At 42.1% G+C, this 15476-nt stretch overlaps 1 protein-coding gene across 7 annotated transcripts in view; it reads left to right on the forward strand.

The window, feature by feature from the left end:
- sorcs1 (sortilin-related VPS10 domain containing receptor 1) overlaps window positions 1–15476 on the forward strand; it is a 202512-nt gene that overhangs the window by 126618 nt on the left and 60418 nt on the right. For all 7 annotated transcript variants that reach the window (XR_014892807.1, XR_014892808.1, XM_085278114.1 and 4 more), the window contains exon 4: window positions 14409–14567. Coding sequence is in view for 5 of the 7 variants with exons in the window: in XM_085278114.1 (XP_085134240.1) it covers window positions 14409–14567 (159 nt within the window). In the remaining 2 variants the exon portion in view is untranslated. The remainder of the gene's footprint in view (window positions 1–14408; window positions 14568–15476) is intronic.

The raw sequence follows: 15476 nt of genomic DNA on the forward strand, positions 1-15476 counted from the left end.
AATTGAATTGAAGTCAGCTATCTCATCGTAGCATATTTATATGCATATTTATAATCATACGGTTCTTGGAGTGAGTGCATACACTCATGAAGTTTAGTAACTTCAGGTCACTGCAACAAGCCCAGGTACAGTTTACCGACGGATGGGTACAGGACCTTGAAATGCACCGTGTAGAACGAAAGACCATCGTACGTATCATAAGTTTACCAGTCTCACAAATCGTCGTCATAAATACACATTCCTTAACCGTTTATTAATAGGACCTTTGAGCTCAATGGTAATTAATTAGCAGTGGAAATAATTTCTGGTACCCATCACAGAAATGTAGCAGTGACAATAATATTGTATGCTGTAATCGTACTGGACAATTAGTGATACAAAAAAACCTGTTTTATCCTGTGAATAAAAGTATGTGTTTTTGTCAATGTACCATAATAACAGAAGCGAAACACAATATTGTGTCAGGACAATTCACTATTTATGCACAATAAATAAAGGAGCATAGCACGACAATTTCTGTTCAGCGCCAGACTTGCTTGTAACCTATATCACCAATTATGTTAAGAAAAATGACGCATTAACTACAACAGCAGACTGACCTTCGTGTAAATGCTTGGAGCAGACTAACCTGTGAGCTGGAGTGTTCTGGGACGTTATATTTGATCTTTGAATGGCTGCAATCCAGTCGCCTCTTTGTTACTTCGGAAACATGGCTCGAACAATTTCTCTTCAATGACGTAATCCGATAACAACCGATCTCTTTACCCGTCGGCTTCCCGTGGCTGTCATGCGACCGGCTATTGTAGTTAATAATACAACAGCTTCTTGACATTTTTGTGTTTCTTTTTATCGCTGTGTGACTGATTTCAATTGAAAGCCTGCGTGCGCTAGTACCGCTTGCCACGAGTTCCCAGAATCCTTTGCGGTTCTACCCGTGAATGACGTCACATTTTCAATCTCTATATAATATGCATGTTAAATTTTATATTTGGGGTAAAATATCAAGTCTTTTCAAGTAAACCGGTTCAAGTCCAATTCAAGTCCCAGGTCATTGGTGTAAAAGTCCAAGTCAAGTCACAAGTCTTAGAACATTTTTTCAAGTCAAGTCTAAAGTCATAAAATTAATGACTCGAGTCTGACTCGAGTCCAAGTCATGTGACTCGAGTCCACACCTCTGGTTAGGCCCTACTCTGTTCTCATTGTACATGCTTCCTTTAAGCGCTATCTTTGAGAAATATCACATCGCTTTTCATTATTATGCTGATGACATTCAGATCTACTTTGAGTTAAATGATGACCTAGCTTCGTCCTTGAATTGTTTTCGAGAGTGCATGTGTGAGGTCAAGCAATGGCTCCTGGCAAATACTCTTATCCTCAATGATAAGAAAACTGAAATTGTGGTCTTTGGCAGTAACGTTCTCCGTGCCAAACTTCGTGATGCTTTTGGTTTTCTCACTAGTTCTTTCTCTGACACTGTTAGGAATCTGGGTGTCTTATTTGACAGCTCATTTAAACTTGATAAACAAGTGTCTGCTGTTGTTAGATCCAGTTTTTACCAACTCCGCCTTATCTCTAAGGCCAGGCAGTATATCCCGCATAAAGACCTGGAAAAGCTCATCCATGCCTTTGTAACTTCGAGGCTGGATTACTGCAATTCACTCTATTTTGGTCTCCACTCTGCCCTCCTTCACAGATTACAGACAGTCCAAAATGCTGCTGCACGCATTCTAACCAAAACTAGGAAGTTTGCCCACATTACTCCCGTCCTGGCTGATTTGCACTGGTTGCCTGTGAAATACCGTATCCAATTTAAAATTCTGCTGTTTACTTTTAAAATCACTAATAACACAGCACCGAGCTATCTTAAGGAACTCTTAAGCTCATATGTTCCTGCTAGGGCTTTAAGATCATCCTCACAGTTACTGCTGGTGCAGCCTAGATCTCGGTTGAAATCTAGAGGTGATCGAGCGTTTGCTCTGGCTGCACCAGAGTTGTGGAACAACCTTCCGATTGGCATCCGGGCGTCTGACTCTATTCAATCTTTTAAATCACGGCTTAAAACGTGTTTGTTTAATCTTGCTTTTTCTACCGGCTAAATGCTGGCCTTGTCTGCAGAGATTTATTTATTCTTTTAATTTTCCTATTATGCTTTTATTTCCGCTGTGTGTGTCTTGTCGCCATTGTGTTTTGATGGCATAGTTATATTGTGCTATAGTTATGTGCTATAGTTATATTTTTTCTATTGGTGGCTTTTCCTGTGAACATAATTTTACACTTCTATTTTTTTATGACTCTGTTTATACTTGTGTTAATTTGTTTTATGTTAAGCACTTTGGCATGCCATTGGTTTTTAAATGTGCTCTATAAATAAAGATTGTTGTTGTTGTTGTTGAAAGTGCTCAAGTCTGTGGAAAGTTTGAACTGTCCTTGACCCCCAACGTAACTGTGTCCAAAAATGCCACACTGGTTGTGATTTCCAGTCAAAAGGAAACAAGAAAGTGGTATTAGTCTGTGCAGCTTTCCTGTGTCTGATTACAAATACAAGATCGTTGCTGGCTCCTGGGCTCCTGCTGGCTCCGTCAATCCCAGTTCAAACTGTAACCTCAGGTGGATTTAGGTATTTAGGTGTTCGCCTTCTCTGTCTTTTTTTATTATTATTTCTGCTCTGCAATCAAAAACGATGAAGCAAGTCTAGCAACTTCTATTAAATCCAAAGGGGGCTTCCGGTGACGCCTTGATCTAATCAAGCAGCATAAGGAACGAGCTCCGTCCAGATTAATACATTACTCCTAACTACAATTTTTAAAACTCGGCAATTTCCATTTCAAAAAGCATGGCATTGTCCCTGAGAGGCAAAGGATCCAGCAAACAGGATCAAAATGAAGATAAAGGCGAGCATTTGAAGCAACTAACTTTGTCCTCGAATGCAGATGCTAATGCTACTGCTAGCACTCGTGATGCAGAAACGAGGATATTAGCAGAACTGGAGAAGATAAGAAAAGATAACAAAGACGGGCATATGGAAACACAGCAAGCTCTGACGAGACCGGAGGCGTCTTTCAAGATTCTGAGAGAAGATATGACAAAGCTGGAAAACAGAACAATGGAGATGGAGGAGCAGATCGGCGACAACGAAGACTCCACCAGGCGTCATGAATGAGCCCTCCGGTACTTGTTAAATAGAGAAATGGATCTCACAGCATGATGCGAGGACATGCAAAATAGACTAAGGCGAAACAACCTGAGGATCTATCGTGTCCCAGAAGGGAGTGAGGGGAGAGATGTTAAGCTGTTTGTACTAGAGCTGTGTGAATCAACTCTTCAACTTCCCGCTGATCTTAACATTGGAATAGAGCGAGCACACAGAGTCCTCGCTGCTAAACCCAAGAACCCCGATGCAGCACCGCGCTCACTGGTGGTCAGATTCTGGGACTTCTCTGTGAAAGAGACCATTCTATGACAAGCCTGGGACCAGAAGCGTGTCTTATATAAGGGCACGCAGATATATTTTGACCATGATTTTTCCCCGGAACTGCAAAAGAGGAGGGCACTCGTACGAGATGCGGTAAAGCAATTAAAGCTGAAAAACATCAGAGCCAAGTGTGTGTTTCCAGCAAAACTGAGACTGTTCAAGGATGGTGGTGAGAAGACGTTCTCAAGTTTGATGGAAGCCCTGCCGACGCTGCAAGAGCTGGGGATACAAGTGCGAGTCGACCAGAGGGAGCGCATGGAAACGGAGCAATCCCGGTGCCGACGGTCCGCTGGGGGAACTAGGGCAGGTATGACCCTCTCCCTTGCCGAAATAAAAACTTTCCTTATGGAGGACTGAGATGTCACTCCTGCCGAGTTAATTTTAGTTTTTCTTGGACATAAATGTTAGGAAGAGATAAAAAAATTTTTTTGCTTGTACAATGGACGGAAAGTGCGCACACAAGTGGATACCCCCCCCCCCCCCCCCCCCCCCACATACTTATATAGTCGCAATGAGCCGCTCTGCGAGCGGGCAACAGCGACGAAATAACACATTGTGTTTTTCCCCCACGGAGGACTTGTCACCACGCTCCGCCCAGGATACACCGCGGACTGGTTTGCTCAGGTTGTTATTAATCCAGTCGGGTACGTGGAAGCTACTGTTCTTAATGTTCTTTGTTTGTTTAGTTCTAAATGGTTTTGTTTATCTTGGCCTGAGACCAATTGTGGACCATTATTTCATTGAGTATAATAATTTAGTTTTGTCTGTATAGGATATGAGTCTAAGATATGAAAGATCTAATTTGTGTTTTGTATAACGTAAAGGGTTTGAATAGTCCAATTAAAAGGAAAAAGGTACTGAACCAAATGAAAAACTTTAGGTGCTCCATAGCAATGCTCCAGGAGACTCACCTCTCTGAAAGGGAACACAGGAAGTTGGGGAGAGAGTGGGTTGAACAACAATATAGCTCTACTTATCAGGATGGGAGAAAAAGAGGAGTTGCAATTCTTGTTAGCAGGTCAACATATTTCCACCATGAAAATACATTTGCAGATAGGGAAGGGCGCTATGTGATGGTGATTAGCTCTGTAGGGAGGTCTAAAATTACTTTACTAAATTTATATGCACCAAACGAGGACTGTCCAAATTTCTTCAAGAATATTGCATCATTAAGAGCAGAAAAATCTGAAGGAATGATCTTGGTGGGAGGTGATTTCAATTGTACTTTGAAAGCAGCTGTCGACAGACTCCCGGCACACAATGGCCCCAAATCCAAAAAATCTTGTAGTTTAAATATAATGATTAAAGAATTGGGCCTAGTGGATGTGTGGCGCCAGTTCCACCCCAAGAAAAAGATTTTACAGAGCAGATATTATGCAAAGTTTATAATTATGCATTATTTAAAGGTGATCCCCCCCCAGTCATGGTCTGAAGCTATTATTAGTGTCATCCATAAAGAAAGCAAGGACCCGACTTTACTCAGCTTGCTTTGTGTTGATTTAAAAATTCTTACAGCCATTATTGCAAATAGAATTCAAAAACACTAGTGAAACCTGACCAAACAGGTTTTATTTTCCATAGGCAAGGTTCAGATAATGTTAGAAGGGCCCTCAATCTTCAGATTATGGCACAGGAAAGGGACACCTCTTCAATGTTCTTGAGCCTGGATGCAGAAAAGGCCTTTGACCGGGTAGATTGGGACTTCCTGCAACAGACTCTCAGGCATATGGGCTTTAATGAGACTTTTATCTCATGGGTCCAAACACTATATAAAAATCCCAGGTCTCGGGTAAGGGTTAATGGTCACTGCTCCGACTTCTTCTCTCTAGGCGGTGGCACTAGACAGGGTGAAGTGTTATCGCCGTCCTTATTTGCTCTTAGTATTGAACCGTTAGCTGAACTGATCAGATCCAACCCTCTCATACAAGGAATTAGAGATGAAACCAATACACAACATAAGCTGTCACTTTTCGCAGATGATATTCTGCTATTTTTAGAGAATCCGGTCACCTCTGTCCCAGCTCTTCTGAGCAACCTTAAAGATTATGGTACAGTGTCAGGTTATAAAATAAATACAAATAAATCTGAGGCGTTAATGATTGTTGGCAACTGGCCCACACAGCTAGATCATCTTGTATCTTTTAGACGCTCCAAACAGGGCTTCAGATACTTGGGGGTAATTATTACTCCTAAAACCAATCAGCTACTTGCACTCAATTATGATCGGTTGTTCAAGGAGATTAGGAGGGACTTGGACAGATGGAACCTACTCCCACTCACTTTTATGGGGAGGATTGAATGTATAAGGATGAATATTCTTCCACACCTATTATTCCTATTTCAGCACCTACCCATTTTGATCCCACAGTCTGCATTCAAATTATTAGAACGCATTACATCTAAATTTATCTGACAGAATAAACGACCAAGGGTCAGACTCAAAATGTTAATGTCTGGAAAGGAAAAAGGGGGCCTCAAATTGCCTAACTTCAGAATGTATTATTGGGCAGCTCAATTAAAATCAATGGCTGCCTGGATTATTCGTGATTCAGAAATGCAGTGGGTATCTATGGAAGAGTATTCATTACCAGGTATCTCCCTTCGGAGTCTCCCATTTCTCAACCCACAATCACGGAAAAAGATTAAAATAACTAACCCATGGGTCAAGCATACCGTAAAGATTTGGAACCAAGTGTTAAAAATGTTAAAAGGGAATTTGACCATGTCTCGAGCAGTTCCCATAAATGGAAATGTTGAGGTGGGCGGAGAAAGGATTGATTACAGTCAATCAGCTGTTTGAAAAGAATACTCTTAAACGTTTTGCCCAGCTAAGGGCGAAATATGTTTTATCCCCAGGGGACCATTATAGATACTTACAGTTAAGGGACTACATTACAAAGCATAAAGACTGGGACAATATTAGAAGAGAACCAATCGGGTTGGAAAACCATTTTATAAAACTGCTTGAAAAGTCGGGTACATTGAAAAACCAAGTGTCTTTGATCTACCAGAAACTGCTGGTTGACATGTCTGATAATACCTATCATATAAAACAACAATGGGAAATGGAGCTCAATATAATGTTGGATGATGTCACATGGGAGGGTGTCTGTTGTGGCTGCCATAGAGGGGTGGGGAGTCAAATGTGGAAGGAATTTGACTGGAAGGTTAAATTAAGATTTTTTTAGAACTCCACTGAAAACCTTTCTATCCAAAAGTAGCGTCAGTGATAAATGTTGGAGAGGGTGTGGGTTTGTGAATGTAAATGTTTGTGTATGTAAACTGTGTTTACATACAACAGTACTGGATGGATGTCAAGAACATTATACAAAACATATTGTCAGTCAACCTCCCAATGGATCCTCTGATCTTTTTGTTGGATATCTTTCCTGATGGTTTCTTCTATGAGCAGCACTTTCTCCTGCATCACTGGCTCAAACCAGAAACACCCACAGTTGCCCAGTGGCTTCTGAAAACTAGACATGTCTATACGATGGAACCGATAACAGCTCAACTACAATATGTCTGTGAAGGTTCTCAGTCATCCAGGTCATCGTAGTCAAAGGAGCTTGCAAAGAAAAGCGTCTGGACTTCTTTAAGTTACTTGAAGACATTTCACCTCTCATCCGAGAAGCTTCTTCAGTTCCAAGGTCAAATGGTGGAGAGTCCCAGATATAAACCTAGTGGGAGTATCCCCCCACAGAGGGACAAAAGGACCCCCTGATGATCCTCTAATCACCTGAGCCAAGGTGGGAAACTGGGCGTGGGTCCCAATCAGGCAGAGTTTCGGGTGAGTTCATTGTGAAACCTGGCCCCACCTTATCATGCGAATTCCTGAGGTCAGATGGCCCAGGATGTGAGTGGGCGTTAAGGCGTCTGGGAAGGGATCTCAAAACTGGATTATAGATGGCAGAGAGTTGGTGTCGTAAACCACCGCCTCTGTTCAAAGATGGTCGCTCACAGTGGACATAGATGCTTCTTTCACTCCTCTTTCAAACCATCTGTCCTCTCTGTCCAAAATGTGAACATTGGCATCCTCGAAAGAGTGTCCTTTATCCTTAAGATGCAGATGGACTGCTGAGTCTTGTCCTGTGGAGGTGGCTCTTCTGTGTTGTGCCATGCGCTTGTGAAGTGGCTGTTTGGTCTCTCCGATGTAGAGGTCTGGGCATTCCTCGCTGCACTGTACAGCATACACCACATTGTTAAGTTTGTGTTTTGGCGCTTTGTCTTTCGGGTGAACCAGTTTGTGTCTGAGTGTGTTGCTGGGTCTGAAATACACCGGGATGTCATGCTTGGAGAAAACTCTCCTGAGTTTTTCTGATACACCGGCTACATAGGGGATGACAATGTTGTTGCGTCTGTCCTTCTTATCCTCCCTCGCTGGTGTCTGGTCTTCTTTTCTGTGCCTCTTTGCTGACTTTAAGAACACCCATTTAGGATAGCCGCACGTTTTGAGTGCTTCCTTTACATGTGTGTGTTCCTGCTTTTTCCCTTCAGGCTTAGAGGGAACATGTTCTGCCCGGTGGTGTAGGGTCCTAATTACTCCAAGTTTGTGTTCCAGAGGGTCGAACAGGAGGTACTGGTCCGTGTGTGTCTGGAGTGTCTGGACTTCTTTAAGTTGCTTGAAGCACAGCACAACACAGAAGAGCCACCTCCACAGGACAAGACTCAGCAGTCCATCTGCATCTTAAGGTCAAAGGTCACTCTTTCGAGGATGCCAATGTTCACATTTTGGACAGAGAGGACAGATGGTTTGAAAGAGGAGTGAAAAGAAGCATCTTTGTCCACTGTGAGCGACCATCTTTGAACAGAGGCGGTGGTTTACGACACCAACTCTCTGCCATCTATAATCCAGTTTTGAGATCCCTTCCCAGACGCCTTAACGCCCACTCACATCCTGGGCCATCTGACCTCAGGAATTCGCATGATAAGGTGGGGCCAGGTTTCACAATGAACTCACCCGAAACTCTGCCTGATTGGGACCCACGCCCAGTTTCCCACCTTGGCTCAGGTGATTAGAGGATCATCAGGGGGTCCTTTTGTCCCTCTGTGGGGGGATACTCCCACTAGGTTTATATCTGGGCCGGGGTCTTTCTGTGTGGAGTTTGCATGTTCTCCCCGTGTTTGCGTGGGTTCCCTCCGGGTACTCCGGCTTCCTCCCACCGTCCAAAGACATGCACTTAGTGGGGATAGGTTAATTGGATAACCCAAATTGTCACTAGGTGTGAATGTGCGAATGAAAGTGAGTGCGAATGGTTGTCTGTCCCTGTATGTTGGCCCTGCGACAGACTGGCGACCTGTCCAGGGTGTACCCTGCCTCTCGCCCTATGACAGCTGGGATAGGCTCCAGCGCCCCCCGCGACCCTGAAAAAGGATAAGCGGAAGCGAATGGATGGATGGATGGACACTCAAGCCTTAACATTGTTACATCTGTGCTTAGGTATTGGTATGTATGTATGTATGCATGTATATGTGTATATATGTTTTTTTCTTTTAAATTAAGTTTTTGAATAAGCCTCACCATTATATGCTGCAGATTTGGTCTCAGGTCATGTTGTTGATGTGAATTGCCTTGTTATTTTTGGCAATAAAAGTTAAAAAAAAAAATCATCCCCAAAGCTCGAAAATTGAGTTTCCCCAGAGAAAGAATAAATCTCAGGTTGTTTCTTTTGTTCCTCTGCTTTCCCGATCTGGACCTGCTTAAAGTCTCAGCAACGAACACTATTTATTGCTGAGTATTGCAAGAAATTAGTCATAGATTTATTGAGAGGAGTTGGTATCCAATTACAGGCTGAATATATGAAATGGAAAATATGAAGCTAATTTTATTAATATTCTCTTACAGAGTATTTATGCTGCTGCAGTGGTGGATTACACTCCTTACACATAAACGTCCTCCAGCAGTCACAAACATGCTTCATTAACCTTTGTCATATTCAACCTTTTTGGCCTCATACACACACACACACACACACACACACACACACACACACACACACACACACACACACACACAGTCACACACACAGAGTGTGAGTGCTGATAAGAAAAGTTTTAGGGCAAAGTTCCTAAGCATTGTGACCAGACTGTTCAGTGCTCAGAAGGGCACTACATGTTAATCTGTGACTTTGAATTTGATTACTGTGGGTTCATTACTGCACCATTATTAAAGTTCTGTTTATATTACTGATTACAAATGTGACGCCACAGATCTGTTTGAAAGTAATACCCCGAGTTTGACTGTTGTTTTCTGCAGTAGGAGTATTAAACACGACAGCTGAATAGCACTTCAACACTCAGCAGTGAGCTGAGACATAAAAAAGAAAATCTAAAAATCTTCAGTCTTTTTCATGGATGGATATTCACTGTCCTTTGAAACTGCAATCATTTTGTTAAAACACCATTTCAGTGATGAAGAATACATTTTTAAGTGCCAAGCTGGGACAATTGTGGGGTTTCTGCTGACATTGAGACGCTTTTTTGTAAAGCCACAAAATTTAGCTAAGCTTTAAGCAAACTGTGCTTCTTTCCAGCCTGTTTGCTTCTGTCTTCTCAACTGTACTTAAACAACCTTTAGAATCACTTTCCAATGCATACATTTAAATGTGATGCCAACAGCATATATACAACTGCAAAAAAAAACGAGGAAATGAAGGTAATCAGCTGGTGGAAATCAAATTAGGCAAGTGAAAGCCAAGGAAAGAAAATCCAAGATATGAAACTACCAAATCCGGACATGAACCGTGTCTCATGGCTGAAAAACCTAAGAACCTCTAAGCACTTAGAGATCCAGCAATGTGGCATATGGGACTCTATGAATTCAATTCAGTTTTATTTATACAGCGCCAAATCACAACAACAGTCGCCTCAAGGCGCTTCATATTGTAAGGTCGACCCTACAATAATACACACAGAGAAAACCCAACAACCATATGACCCCCTATGAGCAGCGCTTTGGCGACAGTGGGAAGGAAAAACTCCCTTTTAACAGGAAGAAACCTCCAGCAGAACCAGGCTCAGGGAGGGGCGGCCATCTGCTGCGACCGGTTGGGGAGAGAGGAGGAAGACAGGATATGAGCAGCAGTATTTGATGCACTGGGATCAGAATGTGTTGAACTGTCATGCCGTCATGGATGGATGGTTGGGTTTGTTAACAGGAGAAAAAAAAACCCAAAAAAACACCTAGATATAGTTGAATTTAATTGAATATTTGAAATGGAATATTTAGACCTCACTGATTACAATTATCATTTTTGACACAGACATTAAGTAAAAAGACAAGATATACTTAATCTATCCCAAAGTTGAGAAAGATTCAGATTCAGTCTTCTTTCCATCTGAGGACTGCAAGTAAAATCTTCACCCTCCTCCATACTCAGCACTAATCTTTTGTCCGTGCACCAGATAAATTTAGATTTCTTAAAAATTTTGTACAAAAATTTTGTACAAAACAGCAGCTTCTTGCAGCTAAAGGCAAAGTTAGGTTTAAGCAAACATTACCCGAGTCCCTCTAAAAACCAAGCCCCTCAGCAAAAAGAGGCTAAAAGCCACATTAGGTGCATTTACAGGTTTGTCTCTGAATCATGTCAGCCATTGCTTTTATTAAAAATATTCATTAGTGGAGCTTACTCATTATAATGAGTGAGAATGAGAAAAGGCCACAGCCTACACCTGAAATGCGTTCGAAAAGGATGCAACATTTTCTCATCTGACAAGTTTCTTTGCTCTTTGTCTAAAATGTAACATTTATTAGCTGCATTGTCTCTGCCATTTCTTCTTTGTATAAGAGTGTGGAATCCAGTATCTGTATTCAGTCCGTTCATGCATGTGTTAGCTTTCTGCGCTGGGAGGAGCCCACACAAAATGAATTCATGAGAGCTCGTGTGAACCTCTACATGCAGAAGTTTTATGTCGAGCCTCTTTTGCATGCTGGGATGCTGCACGTGGAGCGAGTGAATGCAAACAAGGCAAAACCAAGCTATTTTCACACCCTCACTTTGTGGAGCTAAACAACATTACGCTACAAGAATCTTTTTTTTTCATGTTGTGGTGTCTGTCTGACAGCATCATCCATTATTTGTCCGTGTCTGAAAAGGTTAATGAAGTGGTCTTTTTTTTAATACAAGAGAGCAAAGCGGGGGGAACCCCCCCCCCCCAGAACAGAGCCATGCATCATAGCTGTAGTAATTACCATATTGTATTTACACATTGTAACAGGCTGTATTGATCTCCATATTTTGATGTATACTAGTGGATTACACATTTCTGCAAGCATGCCAACAGTGTTTAATGTTCCTGTAATCCTCCACTCACCACAAACACAACAGCAATTATAAAGTTGTCTGTTATTGGACCTGCGTCGCTGTTCCAGGGAATGAGAAAACCCTTAATTGGGGTTTGTAGTTCAGACAGCATTTGAGTGCGTTTGATTGGATTGGTTAGCATGTGGCTCACGTATGTAACATTATATCTGCCTTCTGTGATTGATGAACTGGTGTTAGTGGGCCTGCCTACCACGGCTGCTGTTGCCCGAGCAAGTGCTGACAAATGACTCACCGGCATGAGTGAACAGAAACACTCGACCGCACGCTGCCACACCGAGACGGATATTGACTGTGAGAGCAGTGTGTCTTCTCATTCTCTCGGCTGTCTGGTGACATAATGGCCACACGGAGATTGTCATGCTAAAGGCCATCTTTAAACCTAATGTAAGACACGGGGACTTTTCTTTATACAACTTTACACGACTGCTTTTATCGACACGTTGTCATCAGAAACGTTGCGAGAGCTTTGGCACTTTTAACAGCCTGTAATTGAGAAAAAACAGAGCTAGGCTTTCACAGTTATGAAACTCGACAAATAAGATTGGGCTGACAAAAGGAGTCAAACTCTGCCTTATATACTACCTTATATATTCTTAGTCACCAAAAAGACTCAGACCATAGAGAGGATGGATAAAAGCTTATAAACACAAGGCAACCATTAGGATAGGACAGTAGAAATATATGACACTGTTAACGATAGAACTTAAACTCCAAAACATTCAGTAATAATGCTCTAATATTGAAGGTAAAATGATCATCATGCACATAAGTGAACTTTCAGTTTTCCCATTGGACTGTTTTAGGTTCTTAGTTTGGAAACCTGTCATTAATAACACTGACCAACAGAAACAGCACTGAGCAAAATAGCAACGCGACAAACATTCTAGTCTTACAGTACCTATACTTATATATCTATAGGTACCTGAAAGAGTGTCTGTGAACTGTGATCACATTAAACACACTTATCTTTTTCTTCTTCGAGAACTTTCAGCAGCTCAGCATTTTCTGTCTTATCCTGCAAACTTTTTTCATATACTTCCCAGATATTGCTGTATTTGTATTCTGCCAGGAACACTGTGCTTTACTGTCTCCTAATGTTCGATCCTAAAACTTTTAGATTAATATTTTCAGCTAATAAAACTATATTCGTCACTTTTTCAGCCAGTACAGCCTGTATGTAGTGTAAAATTTACCAGGGCTCTTGGAGCTCCTCTGCAAGCCTATTGCCTGTGGTACACAGTAACACATTTGTAACAAATCCCTTTCCCTCCAGCCTTGACAGGACAGTAGGAGAACAGAGGGGATGTTTTTCTCATGTCCTGTGGAAATTAAACCCTTTCCAGAAATGGATGCTGAAGCAGTGCTTCCTCTAAAACATTTACAGCACATTTTGCCCCTTAAGTCGGTGTTTGCGTTCTTTAACATCTTAAAATCCGTGAAGCTGTCGGCCAACTGGTTAGGGATAGGTTTAGGTTCACATCTACCCCTTTATATGGAATTGTCACCTAATTGACATCCAAATGTAAATTTGCAAGTCCAGAATGTGATATTCATACCATGCTTAGTGGAACTGTAATAATGAGTTCCCCCACCCTGACTATCATAGCTGAGCGTTGTAGATATTGTGAGAAGACAAATTCAGGAGTAGCTCAGAGTGGAGTCACTTTTTTGAGCATGTCCAACTGGGAGGAGACGTAGATCTCACTGAGGGCAGGGAGCTATGGGCGTCTCAGCATAGACTGCTAACCCAACACATCACCTGACCAGGATAAGTGATGGATGGACTGATGGGTGGATTGATTATCGTGGTCAGAACTGTCCTGACGTTTAAACCAGAGTTCTGATGGTTGTTTTTTGCTTGTGTTTTACTCACAAACACCTTCTAGTGTCTGACCTCAGCAAACTGCTACTTTACTGCTACTCCTGATGCTGACAGTACTTATGGCGGTTGAGGTCCACCGATTCAATTATATTTGCATCTGATAATAAGCAGGAATTTTGGACGGTGTTTTTTTGTCCTTTTTCTGGGGGCTGTGCCAGAATTCGGCAAAAGAAAAGTTGGACCTCTAAGAAGAGAAAGAAGCTCATGGGAAATCAAAGCTCTTAAGGCCTGACTGAGCATAGGCAGTGAGCATGAAGACAGAGACAAACAGCGGGTGCACGCTGCTGCTGTTACACACACCCATTTGCTGCAAGATGTATCATACTGATTATATCATCAAACCTAACAGATACAAATTATTTTTCGCGATATGGTATCATCAGTGGAAAACTGACTGTGGATGACAAGTTTTTATATGCTAATCTGCAGCCTCACTGGTAATAATATGCTTTATATCTCAGATATGGTAATCAGTTCTGATTGACTTGTCTCTGTGTATTTGTCTTTTACAAGTGGGTGAATTGGAAGAAAAGCGACAAATAATTCAGCACAATCAAAGAAGAAAACTCACACGCTTGCATTTTGATGCACAAATGTTTCACTGTAGGCTATCCTCCGCTGGCCTGTCTTTCTGCTCTGTTTGGGCTAGCTGTTACTGCTGCTGTTTTGTGAGCTGTTTTCTCAGCCTGCTTGCAGTGTCCCTAATCTTTCATCTTTGTGACATTTTCAGATCATGCTGCTAACCGATCCGGAGATAGAGAGTAGCCTTCTGATCAGCTCTGATGAAGGAGCCACCTACCAGAAGTACCGGCTGAATTTCTACATCCTCAGCCTTCTCTTCCACCCTGAGCAGGAGGACTGGATTCTCGCCTACAGCCATGACCAGAAGGTGAGAGAACGGCTGAGGCGAGTTCAGTGGCCAGTTGTTCAAAAGGAATCAAAAGAGCGTTAAGTAAGATAAGCAACAATGAGGGCAGGATTACAGTGGCCAGGAGCAAGACGGATAAACCTGTTACACAAGAGTTTAGCTCAAGCACGGGTCAGAGTTCACGAGTTTCACTTGAGAGGGAAGAGGATAAGTGAGGATAGTAATATTAAAACTGGCGTGGAAGCCCGTTTCACCAGGAGAACAGGAGAAAGATGGGAATTATGATGCTTTTAGTCAGACGTGTATGCTGAAGTTCACTTTGAAAAAGTCTGGCTCATCTTCTGACTTTACCTCTGCAGGCAAAGGCCAGTGTCACAAAGACATCAAGATAGCAAATAACATGATATCAGCTTCGAGCCTTCTTGTTTTATGTGACCAGTCATTGTTTGCAAATGTGGAGAAATTCAAAATGGCATATAATATAGTCCTCTGTTTTTAACAGGGACAGTACTTTAGCCTTGAGAAATGCCAAGTTATTCTGAAAAAGACTGACAGCACTCACTAGACAAGCAACACTAAGACAACAAACAAGCCCTCTATGGAAGGCCCAGTCCTTAAATTAATTTCCTTTTGCTATATTCAACCCAGAGAATCCTTTTTTCTTCCTCTTGGTGGAAGTGGGCTTCCATACACTGCAGCTGTGTGCTGTTTAAAGAACCATGTTCACGGATAAGTGATTCAGAAGTTAAAATGCACCAACCCAATAATCCAGAACCCACACAGCTCAGCTCACGCGGGCCTGCAGCTACGTAACGAGCGGTTTTAGGTTGAGAAATTCCTTTAAATCTCTTAAGCATCTTAGCTGTTAACAAGTCACCTGGTTTGAATGCACTGCATTTCAAAATGATGCCACCACATATGAAGCCAGAC

The sequence above is a fragment of the Mchenga conophoros genome, linkage group LG6 (genome assembly GCF_057382185.1).
Source record: "Mchenga conophoros isolate Kocher_MC1m ecotype Shallow Benthic linkage group LG6, M_conophoros_male_GT1.1, whole genome shotgun sequence".
NCBI lineage: Eukaryota > Metazoa > Chordata > Actinopteri > Cichliformes > Cichlidae > Mchenga > Mchenga conophoros.